General features: G+C 45.7%; 1 protein-coding gene across 1 annotated transcript; it reads left to right on the top strand.

Moving 5' to 3' along the window:
• The first annotated feature begins 289 nt into the window (after positions 1 to 289).
• On the top strand, positions 290 to 17,021 carry GALK1 (galactokinase 1). Its single transcript, XM_063123227.1, has 8 exons — positions 290 to 652; positions 4,010 to 4,199; positions 6,170 to 6,289; positions 6,834 to 6,969; positions 7,343 to 7,524; positions 7,796 to 7,946; positions 16,089 to 16,251; positions 16,848 to 17,021. Exons 1-8 carry the CDS (start codon positions 485 to 487, stop codon positions 16,941 to 16,943), a joined length of 1,206 nt encoding a protein of 401 aa, XP_062979297.1. The 5' UTR covers positions 290 to 484; the 3' UTR covers positions 16,944 to 17,021.
• The last annotated feature ends 1,304 nt before the right edge of the window (positions 17,022 to 18,325 follow it).

Here is an 18,325-nt window from a genome sequence, read left to right as displayed (position 1 = left end):
GTGGATATCAGAACCAGAATATCGGGATACTATTTGGAGAGCAGCCAGTATAACAGCTCAGAAAGGCGAGCAAACCTAAAGCCCTGCAAGCGTTTTTGGATTGCAATTCCCATCAGCCCCAGCCAGCACGACCGATAGTCAGGGAATATGGGAATTGTAGCCTACAGCCTTCCAGTACGGGCTAGTATGAAAGAAATGTTAAGAATTGCTAAGGTTGCTGAGGTCCAGCGCCCCCTTACAGGACCGTATGGAGCTCTGTGGGCGGAGCAGCGACTCCATCTTCCCAGGACACAGGAAGCGACAGACAGGGGCGGCGGTGAGAGAAAACGGCTTGTCAGAACGCGGATGTTCTACAGTGCAGTGCTGCAACGTTGTGCAACTATTTAGGGGACGGGCAGACTGTCTCTCTCTCTCTCTCGATCTATTTTGCGTCCGGAACTTGGTCCCCAGTTGCTGCTGTTGCTGCAACCTGGAGATCAGAACTATGGCAAGGCCGAGCGATTCCGATCTGGGATCGCTGTTGGCGGCCGCCCGGAGAGATTACAAAAAGGCTTTCGGAGGAATGGATCCTAAAATCGCGGTGTCGGCGCCGGGAAGGGTGAATATGATCGGAGAGCACACAGATTACAACCAAGGCTTCGTGCTGCCTATGGTAAGAGGCGGTGGCGTGCCAAAAGGCAAAAAAAAATTAGTCCAGATATTCTTCTTGCAATCTTATGGGAATCGCTTCTCCCAGAAATCTCTTCCTCTCTACTTGATTCCGTGGAAGTAGAGGAAAGACCGCCTTTTCTGAAAACATCCTTCCCTCTGTATAGGAAAATACAGATCTTTACGAAAGTACCTTTTTCACAAACAAGCTGCTTGTCTGTTACTGGATTCGTGTGCAGAGCTTCCAACACGATGTTTAAAAAATATTTATGGTCTTTTACCAGATCAAAATCAGCCACGGTGCGATTGCATGGAACGATTACTCTGGAGTCACACACAGCTCACAAATAGTTACCACAAAGCGAATAGGGGAAGTTAAGCGTGCTTTAATACCTTTTTCTTCAGCTTATCATACCGCTGTTCTTACCTTGCCCATAACCCATGACACTGAATGGGTTTATACGTTGAAACACGTTTATCACTATGTGAGGAAGCATCACAAAACATTTAGCAAGAATAGAAGTTCCCAGGAGCAATACTGGGAGCTCCTGATTACTGTGTCTTTTTCACTGGCATATTAAATTTGTTTACATTTGCCTTTGGGTCTTAGGATCCACTTCCTCATTAGAATTTAGAGCAGGGGTACGCAACTAGTGGGGGTCAGGGGGTGCATTACTCTCCTGGAACCCGCCGGGGGGGGGGGCTGCATCCCACCCCTGTTGATGCTAGAATTACTGCTACTGCTGAATTTGCTTTTTTTGCAAGAGCAAAAAATAAACAAAAAGAAAGCAGAAATTTTGGAAGTAAACCTGCAGAATTGCTCTCCTGGAAGACTTCCATAAAATTGGCTCCTTTTTCTTTGCCACCTCTGTGGTGGCAGGGGTGTATGTGCAAAAAACAGCCAAGGGAGCCACATAAGGGCTGCATGTAAGCTACCCCTGATTTAGAGGGCCATGTAAATTGTGGGATATAGCTTGAATGCCTGTTAAATTGCTGTTGAAAGTTTTATTTATTTATTTATTTATTACATTTATATACTGCCCCATAGCTGAAGCTCTCTGGGCGGTTTACATCCCCAAATATCCCTGCCTCCGACAATTGCTCCTCCATCTCCACCATCCTAAGGTCTCCTGCTCCTTGCTGCTCTATATGCTTGGACCTGTCTCCCAGAACAGATATGTGATGTCACCTCTCTTTCTTTCTTAAAATCTCCCCATCAAAAGCTTTTGGTACAAACCACTAGTTCCCATGTCTTACCGCAGCCTTCTCTAACCTGGTGTCCTCCAGATGGTTTGGACTTCAACTGTCATCAGCTTCAGCCAGCATGGCTAATGGTAAAAATTCTGTGAATTGTGGTCCAAAACATCTGGAGGGCATCAAGTTTGGGAAGGCTGACCTACTCTAAAGGAGCTTGTAGCTAAGGGTGCTTCCAAACAGCCAGCTCCTAGCATTACCAGTCAAAAGGCATAATGCAGCTACTCCATCTTTTCCACTTTAGCAGATTTTGAAGTAAGAAAAAACCCAAGAAGAATCAGTGGGAAAACATGACAAGGTTATAAATGAAAGATGATAATGTATGGACCCCCAGGCGAATTCCATGAATGAGGCAGGGCAATTGCACAATAAAAGCCTTGTCTGGAAGCAGCCTAAGAACTTGCAACTGAAACAACCACATATTACTTCCCTGTTTACAGTTACCTCCCCTTCTCTCTCTTTCCTCTATTGTTTCTCCTGTGTTAAATTTTAGATTGTAAACTGTACAGGACAGGGTCCTGTCCAATTTTACTGTGTAAAACATCATGTACTCTGGCATTGTAGTAATTAATGCTGCTGCTGATATTATGATTATGATTATAGAATCAGAATAGTAGAGTTGGAAGGGGCCTATAAGGTCATCAAGTCCAACCCCCTGGCTCAATGCAGGAATCCACTTCAAAGCATACATGACAGATGGTTGTCCTGCTGCCTCTTGAATGCGTGCGGGCTTCTTTCTGCTCATGCAACAGGATTTCCCTTTCCTTTTTCCTAGTATTGCAAGTCTCTGCATTCTTTCCAAATCTGGTCTGGAGGGTCACCCTATCCTCTGCAACAGATTTGGGGAAAGGCAGAAGGGTTGCACGGCGGAGTGATGTCTATTCTGTTGGCTGATGGATAGAGTTGGATAATGTTTTTGAATGAGGAAAACAACGGCTAATTTTCAAAATGGTTTCAGTTTATGACAAGATTTCCCCCTTGTGATTTATTATCCCATTGTAAATAATCTCCCCATTATTGTAAATCTTTATATAATGTGTGCCATGTATGTATGTTTACTCAGAAGTAAGCCTTGGTCTGTTCAGTGGGATTGGCTGGAATGGAATTGTTCACAGGATTGCAGGCTTAGTATATAAATATGTGAATGGCACCTGAAGGCCCTTGTAATAAGTTCTGTTACAGCAACATGGCATTGAGAAATTTGACCTTTTCCCAAATAAGTTTAGAAGGTTCTCACAAGTGGATGGAATGACACAGGCAAGAAAGTCATGTGTGAATAGACAGAATACTCAGGTTGCATTGCAAATAATTTTTGCTGATGTTTCAAGTCCAGATTGTATTTGTTTTAAAGAGAACTGGCATCTAAATATTTCTAATAGTAATAAATAAATAGATGGGAAATCCCTTTGGAGTCAGCATTTCAGGATCAGTGGCTTTATGTGTATATTCAAAAGCATGCTGGTCTCAAACTGGTCTTTAGCTATGGCTGCAGTTGATGCCACAGAATATACTTGAGGGTACTGGATCTTTGATGGCCGCAGCAAAGTCATATCCTGTACAAGTCAGTCGAGAAAATCAGTGGACAGGCATGTCACAAGTCTCCAGGGACTACATTTGAGAAATCCTGATTTAGCAGCATCTTGCTGCAAGGTAAATATTCACTTAATTAAGCAAATATTTGCTTATTTCTCAAATTTATATACTGCCCAACTGGCAAATGCCCTTGGTGCAGTTTGCAATAATTAAAAACGGCAACAAAACAAAACAATGATTCAATAACAACCCAAAAAATAAATACAACAATAAAATATCAAAATAGTAAAACATTAAACATATTTAAGAACCAGCAGTAAAGCTAATTACGAGAGCAACAGGTTAAAATTAAATGCCTGTTGAAAGAGGAAGGAACCTGGCATCTAAATGTGTATAGTGATAATATACTTTAAGGCAGTAGAAACCATTCCTCTGCTTGAACATCTCTACACCTATTCCAGTCCTTTGTCTCTCCCTCCCTCTCTGGTCTTACCTGTGCTGATTTCCAGCCAGAGTGGAATATGCCATTTGTTTTGTATTGTGTGAGGGATCCAACTACTGTCTCTTTCTTCAGGCCTTGCAGATGGGCACCGTGATGGTCGGGAGCCCAAGGGAAGATGGAATAATATCCATTGTCACAACTGCAGAGGAAGCTGACCAGCCTAAAAGAGTGCAGTTTCAGGTTCCAGGGGAAGGAGGTGACTTGAAACCAGGAGAACCTCGCTGGGCTAACTATGTGAAAGGGGTTATCCAGCATTATAAAGGTAAATTCTAATGTCAGTGAGGGGTTGAGGTTACTGCATTCTTTGGGAGGCATGGAATGAAGAAGGACCACAATTACACTACTTGGTGGAAAGCTTCAGAATCTGCCACCCGAATGGGGATGGTAGCTGATAGGCATGTCAATGATGCAAGTGAGTGGAAATTGCCAAGTTTAGAGTATACTGACTTAAGATTTAGTAGTGGCATGGGAATTTTACCATAACAGATCAGAAATAAGGTTGAAAATTTTAAAAAAAGAACATTTGGACAATGTTTTCAGAGTGCTGTTAAGGGAGATGTCAGAGCTTAATTAAAGAGAGAGTGAGAAAGATGCAGAGGCTTAGGCCTGCATGGGAGTCTTACCATCTATCCTGGATGGAGGCCTCCTTAATTCTAAGTGTATTTTAGAAAGGCTGCTGTTACTCAATGGTGTCCAGAGGTAATTTATCATTTGATTTCATACCTGTCTATTGAAAGAAAGGGTGTGAGGTGAGTTGTAACTAAAGGTGGGTTTACATAGCTAAGTGATATGGGGAGGGTCTATCAGATAAACACTACCCCAAAACCCCCAGCAGTTTTGTTTTCGTTTTACTTACACCAATACAGAAAAAAGACAAAGGCTTGTTTGTAAGGCTAAGCCAGGATTTTGTGTTATGTGTGAATTTTGGGGCTTGTGTGTTCCGCCATTCCTTCTTCTTCACCTGCATGGCCGGGGGAGGAATAAGCTATGATTCGATTTCACTTTCCCTTATTCCTGGTTTGGCGTGACAAATGAATCAGGAATTGTGCTTTAAAATAACCTACTTTAAAGAAGCAAGCAAAACAATCCAGGGTTTGTCATTGCTTTGTTTAGCAATTGACTAGAATTTATTTAATTTGCCAGAGGAGGAGAGGGGAGGGAGAAGAGGCACACAAATCTGAGGTTTCACTTTCTAGAGGTCTCACACATAGAGTAAACCAGTTGTTCTGAACAACCATCCAATGGCAATGGTGGGATATATAATATATAATTTGCTTATTGTCTAAAGTAACATCCTGAATCTGCATGCGGGATCCTCAACTCTGTTGCTGCCTCCTGATTCACTCAAAGAGAGTAGTTTGTTTAAAAGATGACGTGCACTTTAATTTCCTCAATTTTCATTTGTAGTCATAGAACTGTTCCTAGTCAAACTGGCTGGTGCAAGGAGTTCATTTGCTGGCAAACCTGATAAAGAAAAGGTTATACACACATAACCATAGGAATGTGTTCTTTGTTCTGACCCTTTTAAAGTTATGCGACAATTGCAGTGGATTGATCTTCTGCAGGGGTGGGAAATTTGTGGCCCTCCAGATGTTTGATGATTCCCATCATGCCTCACCATTGCTCAGGCTGATAGGAGTTGTAGGCTAAAACATCTGGAGGGCCACATGTTGTCCACGCCTGATGTACTGTGACAATTGGTTGAATTGCATTGTCAGGGCCTCTTAGGCCATAGCTAGACCTAAGGTTTATCCCTGGATCGTCCAGGGGTCAAACCTGTTCATCTAGGTGACACACAGGGGATCCAGTGCTCAGGCAGGGGCGAACCCTGGATGATCCCAGGATAAACCTTAGGTCTAGCTGTGGCCCAAGTTATACAGTTATCAAAGCCATGCTTCTACTCAGTGGTACGCAGAATATGTCCTTATTAAAAGCTTTTGAAAATGGACCCACTGAGTCACACATTTCAAGAATTAATCAGTAGGGTAACCAGGCTTAAATATGAGCCTAAATGTCATACAGGCAGCCAGGGCAAGCCTTAAAAAGGAGTTCCCTGCTCAATCTCACTGTGGTATCCAGGTCTTCAAGGTGACATATACCTTTCATTGGTTTAAATTGAGCAGCTTTTCTGATGCGACAGACCTTCACATAAAATCTTCACATCCCACTTTGTTTGTGATCTTGTTTTGAAAGGTTCTATTCTCTTCCTGTTGCTTTTCTGTCCCCCTGTAGCTGGCCCTCTCCCTGGCTTTAATGCAGTCATAGCCAGTAATGTTCCACTAGGTGGTGGTCTCTCAAGTTCAGCATCATTGGAGGTGGCTACATACACCTTCCTGCAGCAGCTCTGTCCAGGTAAGAATCAAAACATTGTTTTCGTTCTGGGTTTCCCACCCCCCTTCCTCTGGGATTGCTATTACCTGTTAACTATGCAAGCTAAGTGGAAAAAAGGGGAGAGAACCCCTAGCTTGGGGCCAGAGCAAGTGCTTTTGCATGCAGATGGTCCCTGGTTCAGCCCTTGCCATCTCTCCAAAGGATTGGGTACCAAATGCTGGGAAAAGCTCTTCTCTGCCCGAGACCCTGGAAACCTGCTGCTAGCCAAAGTAGACAATATTGGACTAGGTGAATGGACAAACTGACCTGGTAAAAGGCAGCTTGTTCTTTTTCTTCTTTTGACCATTTGTCTGGTCACTGTTGGAAACTGAATGGTGAACTAGATGGACCTTTGATCTAATCCAGCTGAGCTCACCTTCTCACTCTTGTTCTCCATCTGGGTCTGGAAGCTAACGTGTGTGTGTGTGTCTGGCTGGGTTAGGGGGGAAGTATAATGGGGGGGGGGGAACTCTCCATTGCATAAGAGTACTAATCTGCCTGTGAACAACTCTCTTCCTCGGCACAGATGATGGAGATCCAGTCGCTAAGGCATTAGTATGCCAAAAAGCAGAACACACATTTGCGATGATGCCTTGCGGTATCATGGACCAGTTCATCTCTGTGATGGGGAAGGAGGGCCACGCCTTGCTGTTAGACTGCAGGTCAGGACATGCAATAGCCGGTTCTCTTGCAGCTGCATCCATCCACGTATCTGTAATCATCACCTGAAGTCTAGAATTCCACTGCACAGCATTGCGTGTGGGGTGGGGGGATGCAGGGAGCCCAGGTTGCAGCTAGCCAGGTTGTATAAACATCCCTAGAGGGCTGGATTGGAACCCAGGCAGGCTGGATTTGGCCTCTGGGCTTGAAGGTCTGCACTCATGCTTTACATTTTAGCAAAGAGCATCCTCCTACACACACACACACACACACACACACACACACACACTTTAAAATTTTGAATGCAAGTTTAAAGTTTGCCCTGTACCTCTGAAGTCGTTTCATGAGAACTCATCATGCCCCCTTTGTTTCCAGGTCACTGGAGATTCGTCTGGTACCACTGAGTGACCCAAATTTAGTTGTTCTCATCACCAACTCCAATGTACGGCACACTTTGACAGGCAGCGAGTACCCCACACGTCGGCGCCAGTGTGAAGAGGCAGCAAAGGCCCTTGGCAAGGCAAGCTTGAGAGAAGCCAGTATGGCAGACTTAGAGGGTAAGCATTGTTCAGGAAAAAGAGAGGGGATCATAAGGTTCTGCCTCATACCCTCAACATTTCTTGAAACATTACATCTCCAATGTCCCTGAGCAAAGGAGAATGGACAGGCAAGGGCCAATGGTCTTGGTAGGCCCTTGGGGACATAGCCCTGCAGAAGGTGTCGGAATTATATTTCACTGCAGCTTCTCCTCAAGGTTGTGGATTGAAACTTGGGTCATTGCTCCGGGATAATTTGCCTACCAAACTGAATGTTGCTTTTTGTCCTCAGTGTCTAAAGCCCTCCTGAGTGAGGAGGTGTACAGGCGAGCCAAGCATGTCATTGGGGAGATAGAACGCACTGCCAGGGCAGCTGAGGCACTGCAGACGAGGGACTATAAGAGATTTGGACAACTGATGGTGGAGAGTCACAATTCCTTGCGGTAGGCTGATAGCCCAAAGATTACTCAAAGGAGGGCCATATTATTATTATTATTATTATTATTATTATTATTATTATTATTATTATTATTAAAAATAAGATTACAGAATCTAAGGGGCATTTCACACATGACTAGGAGCAGATCTACACGGCGTACTGAAGGCGCTTGCGTGCGCCTCCAGTGCGCCCCCAAAACGATTGTGTAGATCCTGCCCAGAAGAGGCGGAGGAAGAGGCGGCTGGGGAATCCGGCCGCGTCCTTGCCGCCGCCGCCACCCACCTCCCCGCCGGCCTCCTGCTGCCGGCGAAAGAGCCACCTGGGTCGGAGAGCTCGGCGGAAGAAGCCGCCCCGCCTTCAGTACGCCCCTCCTCCTCCTCCGCCTCTTCCTCCGCCTCTTCTGGGCAGGATCTACACAATCGTTTTGGGGGCGCACTGGAGGCGCACGCAAGCGCCTTCAGTACGCCGTGTAGATCCGCCCTAGTTTTCAGCATGTAGATCATTCTGTGTAACATTACCTTACTTGCTTCCCTGCCTGCCTGCCAATAACAGATTTTCTCCAGGCAGTTTACATTCCTACATGCTTATACTCTGTATACATTCCTAGAAGCCATGAATGACTTCAACTTCCCAGCACCTACATGGAAGTTACTTCTATGTCGGAATTGCATCATGTGTGAAGCTGTTGCCAGCCCTGCAGCTCCATATAGTGACTATAGTGTTGGGAAATCGAATTACAAATCCCTGCTAATCCCTGAAGCTCGTTGACTGATCTTGGGAAAGTTGCTCTGTCTCAATGTCATTCCAGACAATCGATGCTGATCTACAGATCCAAAGTTCTGCTTGTTTCTTAAGATCCATCTGTCATTCCTTAGGAGAACCTCTTGTTTTAGAGATGTTGCATTTTACCTACAATAAACTGTACTGTGTGATCCTTTTTCTAGCTACCAGAATCATTTCACACAGTACATTGACTAGATGTACACTTAAGACTTTTTTTATGTACTCCTCCCCCAATATAAATAGCCATACAATCTGAATACAACAAACACATGTATTATATAGATAACCCTTGCTAGGGAGCAGCATAACCATAGTTGTGGTCAAGTATGCACTTTGGGGCAAACCCAGGCTTACAGCCACATAGCATGCAAAGGTGCTTTGGGAAAGTAGTAATGAAAGAACACTCATTGAACAGCTCCTGTGATGGGCCACATAACTGCCAGCCCCAGTGAGCTTGCTATCTTTAAAGTATGAAATGCATTTCTATATTTCTTTGATAGGAGAATGCTGCCCCATTTGTGTTCCAATTTTATGGACCACTTTTTTTTCTTTAAAGCAAGCAAACAAGCAAAAGTGGCAGGCACCAGTTAAGGCTGCTCCTTCCCTTAGTACTGCCTTATTATTTCCAGAAAATTTTCTTCCTTTTTAAATCCTTAAAATAATCCTTTGTAGGATGTCACTCCTGCTCCCCCGCCCCCTGCATCTCCTGGGTGATTTTTTTTCTGAGGTGTTCTTTTTTAAAGCTGCAGTCTTACCTGCCCCAACAAAACCACCCTTTCTTCATCGTGGTCTCTGTGCATCACACATATGGGCTCTGCGCCTGCGCCGAGCTCGTTTCGGGAAAACTTCTAAAGCCGAGGCTAACGTTTTAGGCGGGAACCCCTCCCCCACCATCCACTGCGCATGTCCAGGGGTTCCCGCCGTTCCCCTCAGTTCTCTTTCGACCGCCTTGTTAGCAAGACGTCTCGTCGGGAGCTTCTGCGATCTCTTTGAGAAAGCTAGCCGAGTGTTTTTTCCTGAGTATCAGTGTTAGATAGTTAGTTTAAAAAAAAAAAAAAAAAAAAAGTTCCTTTTCGATATATTCGTTAATAAGCTTCGTTGCTTTTCCCCAGCGACGACTGATCGCATGGCCGTTAAGGCCCCTTTCCGTAAGTGTTTGCAGTGCGGAAGCAAACTTCCCCCAACCGATGGACATTCCTTATGTTTATTGTGTCTGGGGGAGACGCATATTGTTGAATCTTGCCGCTTTTGCATGAGATTCACGAAACAAACAAAGCGCCATAGAGCGGATCGCCTCAGAGCCTTACTCTGGCAAAAAGCCTTAGAGGCTGCTGATCAGGCAAAACTCCCATCAACAGCAACTGCTTCTGCCCAGCGCGTTCCTCCTCAGGGTTCCAGACCCCCAACGTTGGAGATGAGTCACCCAAGATCCCCAGGATCTATCCGATCCTTGACTACCACTACGACGAAAAAGATATCTAAGAAGGCAAATAAACCTTCAGATAATGGGCATAAAAAGAAAAAGAAGAATAAAACCGCCAAGGCGGCTCCCGTTAGCACGGTGCCGAGAATCCCAACTCCGCCACCACTGCTAGAATCTCCTATTAGACAATTACCTTCGTCGATACCGACAGCTCAAGCAGCTACATCGGTACCGAGGATTGAAGGTCCGCCCGCAGTATCGATGTCGGAAGGAGAAATACGCGATACGTCACCTTCCAGATCGGGAACGGCACACGGAATAAGTGGCCGATATGAATGTGAACCTCGGGTGCAGCATCAGTCTTACTCACCCAGGTCACACTCTTCCGACCGTCGCAATCGAGACCTGTACACCAGGTCTGATTACCGCGACCGAGATTGTCATCCTAGATCGGCATGGAGCCATTACCCAAGATCTCCTGATAGAGACTGGGACAACTATTCCAGCTGGTCCGGCCCTCCTAGAATATCGTATCAGTATCCCAGTTGGCAACGGGAATCCACTTATTACAACGATCCACCAAGATTTTATACCGACCATCGACCTCAATATCCGGTCGATCCGCCTCGATACCGATCGCCGCCCTCAGCCACGGTTTCGCGACCGCCGCAGACTGACGACACAGCGCGCCCTACTGACCAACTGCCGCTACCGACACCAGCGCCAAGAATAGGAAATCCTGCAACTGAACCTACCAGATCTCGCCAGGGAGAGGCAACCACAAATAGAGGGCAAGCGAGTAATATATCACAGTTGAGAGTGATTCAGTTACCGCAACCTGCTTCGCCGCAACAACCGCTAACATCAACGGAAGCTGATCTCCTGCCACAGTCAGGAGAGAGACAGCCCGACTCTCCTGTGAGACCAACTTCATTGTACTCTGGGGATGACTATCACTCCGACACCTCTTCCTATTCAACGGTTGCTCCATCGATACCGTCCCCGGATGATATAGCTACAGCACAAGAAGGTGCTTCTCCATCCGAGGACAATTACCATTTCGCCGATCAAATCCTGCGTATGGCGCAATCCCTAGGCATAGAAACCCAACAGCCATCAGAACAGATTTCGGACCCGGTCTTCGATGCCGTTTACACTGAGGCAGCGACCCCGGTCGCGATACCCTACTTACCTACTTTGTTGCACACAGTAAAGCAGTCTTGGAAAAATCCAGCAACCATGGGTGCAACATCAAAACGCTTAGAAACCTTATACAAAGTGCAGGACAAAGGAGCTGAATTCCTTTTCACCCACCCTAGACCCAATTCTATAATAGTAGAATCTTCACAAGGAAAGAGCCAGAAAATTCACGCGTCTCCAGCGGACAAGGAAGGCCGTCGCCTTGATCTTCTTGGCCGCCGGATTTATTCCTCCACCGCATTGGGTCTTAAAGTAGCGGATTATTTGGCTATGATGTCACGCTATCAACTTTTCCTATGGGAAAAGATGGATGCACTTTGCAATCACCTCCCTGAAGACCACAGGGAATTAGCAAGAGTTTTTCAAACAGAGGCCCTTCGCCTATCCCGCCAGCAATTAAACACAACCCGTCATTTAACAGATTGTAGCGCCAAAGCTATGATAGGCTCGATAGCCCTACACCGCCATGCCTGGCTACGTTCTGCCGGCCTCACCCCCGAAGCAAGGGCACGTATTGAAGACCTCCCCTTTGATGGTGAAGGGCTTTTTAATGCAAACACAGATGAAGCCATGGAAGCGATACAAAAGGCAAAGACAACCGCCAAGAAAATGGGGTTGTCTCAACAGACCCAGCAGCCAGCCATACGACAACGTCGTTGGACAAGACCACAACCATATTACAATCCTCGCCAATATACAGAACGTCCACGTTATAACCAGCAATCAACGAAAAAACCACAAGCTTATGGGAAATTCCGACAGAATCGTCAAAGGTCGGACCAGAACCAAAAGCGGCGTCTTTGACTTTCACAATATATCCCTTTCTCATCGGAGCATTCCCAAAATATTCGGAACGCTCCTATCGAAATTCCTTTTAAATTGGCAACTCATTACCACGGACAAGTGGATTCTAAAAATTATCCAATTCGGCTACTCCATAGAATTCGAAGTCCTCCCTCCCCTCGGTACCGTGAGGATAACACCCCCGTCTCAGGCCCTGCTTTCGGAGACAGACAGCCTGCTAGCAAAGGGCGCCATTCGCAAAGTCCAACCATACAACACCGAAGACGGGTTTTTCTCCCGGTATTTCACGGTACCGAAGTCGGACGGAGGACTTCGACCTATTATGGATTTAAGAGAACTGAACCGTTTTATAAAAACCAAGCGATTCAGAATGACAACACTGGCAGGACTTCTTCCCCTCCTCCGAGGAGGGATTTGGTTCGCGTCCATAGACTTGCGAGACGCATACTTCCATATTGCCATCGAAAACACGCATCAGAAGTATCTCAGATTCATTATCGGTACCAACATGTTCCAGTTCAAAGTGCTACCTTTCGGGCTTTCGACAGCTCCGAGAATATTTACAAAGTGCATGGCAGCAGTTTGTGCTTTTCTCCGTCTAAGGGATATAGAGGTTTACCCATACCTAGACGATTGGTTGCTGGTGGCATCCACAGAGGAGAGACTCAAGACAGCGATAAAAACAACATTGAATCTCCTCGACGCCCTAGGCTTACAAGTCAACAGCAAAAAGTCTTGCCTTGTTCCTACACAGACAATCGTATTTATCGGGGCAGTAATCGATGCAACTACCGAAAGAGTGTACTTACCACGGAAAAGGGCACGCACACTCTCGAAGTTAGCACGCAAACTACACCGCAACGGGAATACCACGGCATTCCAGATCCAAAGGATCTTAGGCTTAATGGCCTCTACCATAACAATGGTGCAGTGGGCACGACTACGGATGAGGACCCTACAAAAGTGGTTCCTCAGCAACTATCATCACGATCGCGATGCTCACACGGTATTGCTGACAATCCCGAAGAGGATACAGGACGGCCTAAAGTGGTGGACAATTATAGGCAATCTCCTACAGGGCATGCCATTTTCCCCTATACCAGTAACAAAAGTATTGGTAACGGATGCCTCCCTCTTGGGTTGGGGTGCTCACTGTGGACCCCTTCGGGCCCAAGGACTTTGGACACGCTCCCAGAAAACTCTGCACATCAACCTCTTAGAACTGACAGCAGTTCATTTAGCCCTGCAATCTTTCGAGAGTTACCTGACAGACCATCATGTCAGAATACTAACGGACAATACCGCTGTGCTCTGGTACCTCAACAAAGAAGGCGGTACACATTCGTCAACACTCCTACAATTGACAATTCAGATATTCCTTTGGGCAATAGACAGGAATATCCTGATATCAGCCCTGCATATTGCAGGAAAGGACAATCGACTGGCGGACACGCTAAGCAGACACCACTCGACTTCCCACGAATGGGAAATCGACCGTCGGGTTCTGAACACAGTATTCAGCAACTGGGGATCACCTCAAGTAGACCTGTTTGCAACTCCTCACAATACAGTCTGCCCACAATTCTGTTCCAGAGCGGGAGTAGGTCACCAATCATTGGGAGACGCTTTCCAGATCTGTTGGCACGGAACGATGTTCTATCTCTTCCCACCGTTTCCACTCATCCCGAAGTCGCTGCACAAAATCTTGCGCGATCGGACAGACTGTATAATAATCACCCCTTGGTGGCCGCGACAACACTGGTTCAGCCTCCTCAAGAAGCTATCCAACAACCAATTCCTACGTCTACCGTCACACCCATCTCTCCTCACCAGAGATCAGGGCAGCACACGCCATCTCGACGTCCGTACGCTCAACCTGACGGCTTGGAGAATAATGCTGCGATAGGTGTCCTCAATAACAACATCACTACCATCCTCCTGGCAGCCCGGAAACCGTCCACCAGAAAATCTTATGAGGCAAAGTGGAGGAAGTTTTCTACCTACGTCGAGTCGGAGGGAACCCAGCCCTCTAAGGCGTCATTAGCAATGATACTCTCTTTCCTTACAATGCTTTATGATAAGGGACTTAAGCTTTCATCCATAAAAGTTTACCTCGCGGCAATCTCAGCCCACTATGGCAATTTTCAAGGATCCTCCTTGTTCACTCATCCAATTATGAGACAATTTTTAAGGGGCCTAAAAAACCTAGCCCCCACAGTGAAGCCGATAACTCCGTCTTGGAGCCTTTCAATAGTATTACAGGCTTTAACCGCAAAACCGTTCGAACATATGGCAACCTCGGATCTTCGGCTCCTATCTTGGAAAGTAGCGTTCCTGGTCGCCATAACCTCTGCACGTAGGGCTAGCGAACTGGCTGCCCTGCGAATGGACGAACCTTATCTAACTTTTCATAAAGAAAAAGTCGTTCTCAGACCGGACCTTGCTTTTCTCCCAAAAGTTGTATCCGATTTTCATATGGCTCAGGACATTATACTGCCAGCCTTCTTTCCATCGCCCTCTACGCCGGTAGAGGTTAAGTTGCATTCACTAGATGTCCGCAGAGCCATCGCCTTCTACAAGGCGAGAACGGAATCTTTCCGTAAAACCAAAAGACTCTTTGTATGTTACGGAGGCCCGAACAAGGGAGACCCAATCTCCTCGCAATGCCTAGCGCGTTGGATTGTCAATACGATAAAGTTGTCGTATGATTTAGCGGGACTGACGATTGAAGGGACTGTAAAATCCCACTCTACCCGTGCAGTTTCCACGTCCACGGCTTTCCTCAAAGGTGTATCTATACCGGACATCTGCAAGGCAGCGACGTGGGCTCAACCCTCGACTTTTATCTCGCATTACCGTTTAGACGTCCGCGCCAGAGCTGACTGTTCTTTCGGGCGCGCCGTCCTATCATCGGTTCTGCATTAGGACATCTCCACCTACCCTCCACCGGTAAGTGAGCTAATCAATCGCCCATATGTGTGATGCACAGAGACCACGATGAAGAAGAACAGGTTGCTTACCTGTAACTGTGGTTCTTCGAGTGGTCATCTGTGCAGTCACACAACCCACCCACCATCCCCACGTCGGTGTCGATGTCGATATCGAGTGTTTATCCTCTCGTTATGGGATCGGCAATTCGGTCTCAGAGAACTGAGGGGAACGGCGGGAACCCCTGGACATGCGCAGTGGATGGTGGGGGAGGGGTTCCCGCCTAAAACGTTAGCCTCGGCTTTAGAAGTTTTCCCGAAACGAGCTCGGCGCAGGCGCAGAGCCCATATGTGTGACTGCACAGATGACCACTCGAAGAACCACAGTTACAGGTAAGCAACCTGTTCTTCTTGGCATTACAGGACTTAAGTTGGTTATGACTAACAAGACCCATTCATTTCTATGGGTCTACTCAACATAGGGCTAACACTGGATACAACCTTATAAGTTTACAAGATATTACATTACTGCCATTGGATCAAACCCAACCTAACTAATGTGAGATTCAATTTTTAATCGTTTGGACAAGCTCTCAGTCTAATCTACTTTTAGGGCTGTTGTCTGTCTAAATGAAAAAAAATATGGCTTTTCGTTGTAGAATACTGAATATAGTCATTGTTCCCTTTTAAATAATTCATTACATTTCAGCAGCAACAAAATTTTATTGGTAATCATAAAACTGGACTCACTGCCAGAAAGGAGTAATAGTATTGCCCTTCCATTTCTTGTAAGTGATGCTTATTCATGTCACCTAAGGTGGGATTTTGCGTATTCTGTAATAAGACGGTGTTTCCAATATATTTCAGGTATGAGCTATTATACCTCCCAAGGTTGACATGGCTTTTGTTTGTTATATATGTTGGAATGTATCGTCCCTCATGTTTGTTTGGCAATGACAGCCTTTGCATCCAGATGTAACACACTCCCCTTATTCCTACACACTCTCAGGGATGACTATGAAGTCAGCTGTCCAGAATTAGATGAGTTGGTATCTGCTGCCTTGGAGATCCCGGGGGTTTATGGCAGCCGAATGACTGGCGGAGGATTCGGCGGTTGCACCGTTACTCTGCTTGAATCTGGGGTAGCAGAGAAAGTTCTAAGACACATCAAGGTATGTGGCAGACACACGCATATAATAGCAAATTGCTGAGCAGATTGCCATAATTTTCAGCAGAGGTGGGTGAGATCTACTTTGGTGTTGTTGTTTTTTCACTAGAATCCTAAAGTTTGCCAGCTGGGGCCAAATGCAAACTACTGAACTGGCTCCCAGTTAATTTCTTGGCCCAATTCAAGGTGCTAACCTATAAAGCCCTTCATGGCTTGGGGGCACTGCATCAAAAGGACTGCTTCTTCCTATTTGTTCCTACCCATGCCCATCATATGAGGCCCTGCTTTTAAAACTTAAAAAAATCTTTTAATGTGTTTTATCATTTATTCAGCTATTGGGTGATATAGAAATGTAAATAAATAAATAAAATTCAAAATAAATAAATCACTCACAAGTACTGACAGCACACCTACTTTGGCCTGTCAAAATTGCCATCCGATGGCAATATGGCAATAGCTAAAGCATTGTGGATTAGCATTATTATACAGTTCTATGAAGTCATATCGCCGTCTGCCCTTGGGGACTTTTTGTCCCAACGTATTCAGTAATCTCTGCTCATCCAGACAATTGCAAATCTTGACCTTTGTTTTTATCACTAGGAAAAATACAGCGGGACAGCAACTTTCTATTTCACAAAGCCTTCTGACGGAGCTAAAGTACATCCGCTTTGTTACCAGGGTCTAGGAGAATCATGAAGCTCAGCTTGCTTACCTGATCCATCTGCTTTGGACAAAGACCTCTACTACTTATACAAAAGGAAACGCCTTGAAATCTTTCACTAATGTAATTTTTTTCATTGATGTAATTAAAAAAAAAAATCTAATTTTAATTTTACATTTAGTCCTTTTATCCATCCAGCCATGTGCCAGAGGAGGCCTACTTTGCTGTGCCATTTTGGACAAGACCCAGGGAAAAAAGGACTGTACATTTGTGAAAGAGCTGGTGACTGTAATGTACAGTTTACAGTTGTTTACAGGCACTCTGCTTCCACTTCTGGTAACTGAAACGTCCTGCCCTGTCCCATCTCTCTCTGTTAGGCTTCCTCTCTGGACTGTAGCAGAAGTAATATAAGAACAGGCTTTGAGAGAGTCCTTGATTTCCACATCCTGTTAGGTGGGGTTTCTTCAACATAGAATGTGTAAGCTTGAAGCAACTCCAAATGATCTTCCCAAGGAGATTCACGACTTCATAGTATGCAGGACACTGACATGTTCTCTATTATTCTTACATTGAGCTCAGAACTTTTGGCTATACTCTCACGCACCCTCACCCCTGCTAGTTCCTGCTTGTAACGGAGGTAACTTTCCTAGAAAGACTTAAAGATAGGCTAAAGGTTTGCCATTGGGATGTTTCTGAAATCAGCCTCCTCAAGACAAGTTATCTACTCTACCAACTAAACACTTGAATAAGGACCATTCTTTCTCCATCTCCATGGCTCCATGTCATTGGTTACTGCAGGCAGGTCATAGTATAATAGCCCCAATTCATACTGTAAGTGCTGGTTCATACTGTAAGTGCTGGTAGGAAGGGGAGATGACTTGTTACAGGAGGGCTATTTTTAGTGGCATTCCCATGGCAAACATAATATGTAGTGTGGCTCATACTCTAAATCAGGGGTGCACAACCTGTAGCCCCCCTAGGATGCCTTGACCCTCTCACTGCCAAATCCCACCACCACCAATTTTCACACATCCTCCAACAGAGATCCTCATACAGAGGGACAAGGAAAGAGCAATTTCTATCAGGATCACTGTTAAGTTGCTGGGGAAGATGGGTGGGAGGGTGCTATTGCACCGTATCCTACTTGTAGGTTCCTGGTTGATAGCTGATTGGTCACTGTGTGAACAGAGTCCTGGACTAGATGGACCCTTGGTCTGATCCAGCAGAGCTCCTCTCATGTTCTTAAATTGGAGGTGGTGGTATTTGGCAGTGTGTATGTGTGAGCATGTGTGTGTGTGCACACATGTGGCTCCTGAGCCAGCATCATATGTAGCCCTCACAGCCAAAATGGTTGTGCACCCATGTGCGAAGTGATGGGCGAATTCACAATGATAGTAAGCTTTTAATGAAGTGGAGA

This window comes from Elgaria multicarinata, chromosome 3, assembly GCF_023053635.1.
Source record: "Elgaria multicarinata webbii isolate HBS135686 ecotype San Diego chromosome 3, rElgMul1.1.pri, whole genome shotgun sequence".
Taxonomy (NCBI): domain Eukaryota; kingdom Metazoa; phylum Chordata; class Lepidosauria; order Squamata; family Anguidae; genus Elgaria; species Elgaria multicarinata.
Note: the sequence above shows the minus strand (reverse complement) of the source record. Positions and strands in the feature narration are given on the sequence as shown.

Bases quoted from the DNA above. Each gene is read 5' to 3' on its own strand.
- GALK1 (XM_063123227.1), top strand. From the start codon at position 485: ATGGCAAGGCCGAGCGATTCCGATCTGGGATCGCTGTTGGCGGCCGCC. The intron at 6,970-7,342 runs GTCAGGACATGC...CTTTGTTTCCAG, and splicing joins GCCTTGCTGTTAGACTGCAG to GTCACTGGAGATTCGTCTGG. The intron at 7,525-7,795 runs GTAAGCATTGTT...TTTTGTCCTCAG, and splicing joins CAGTATGGCAGACTTAGAGG to TGTCTAAAGCCCTCCTGAGT.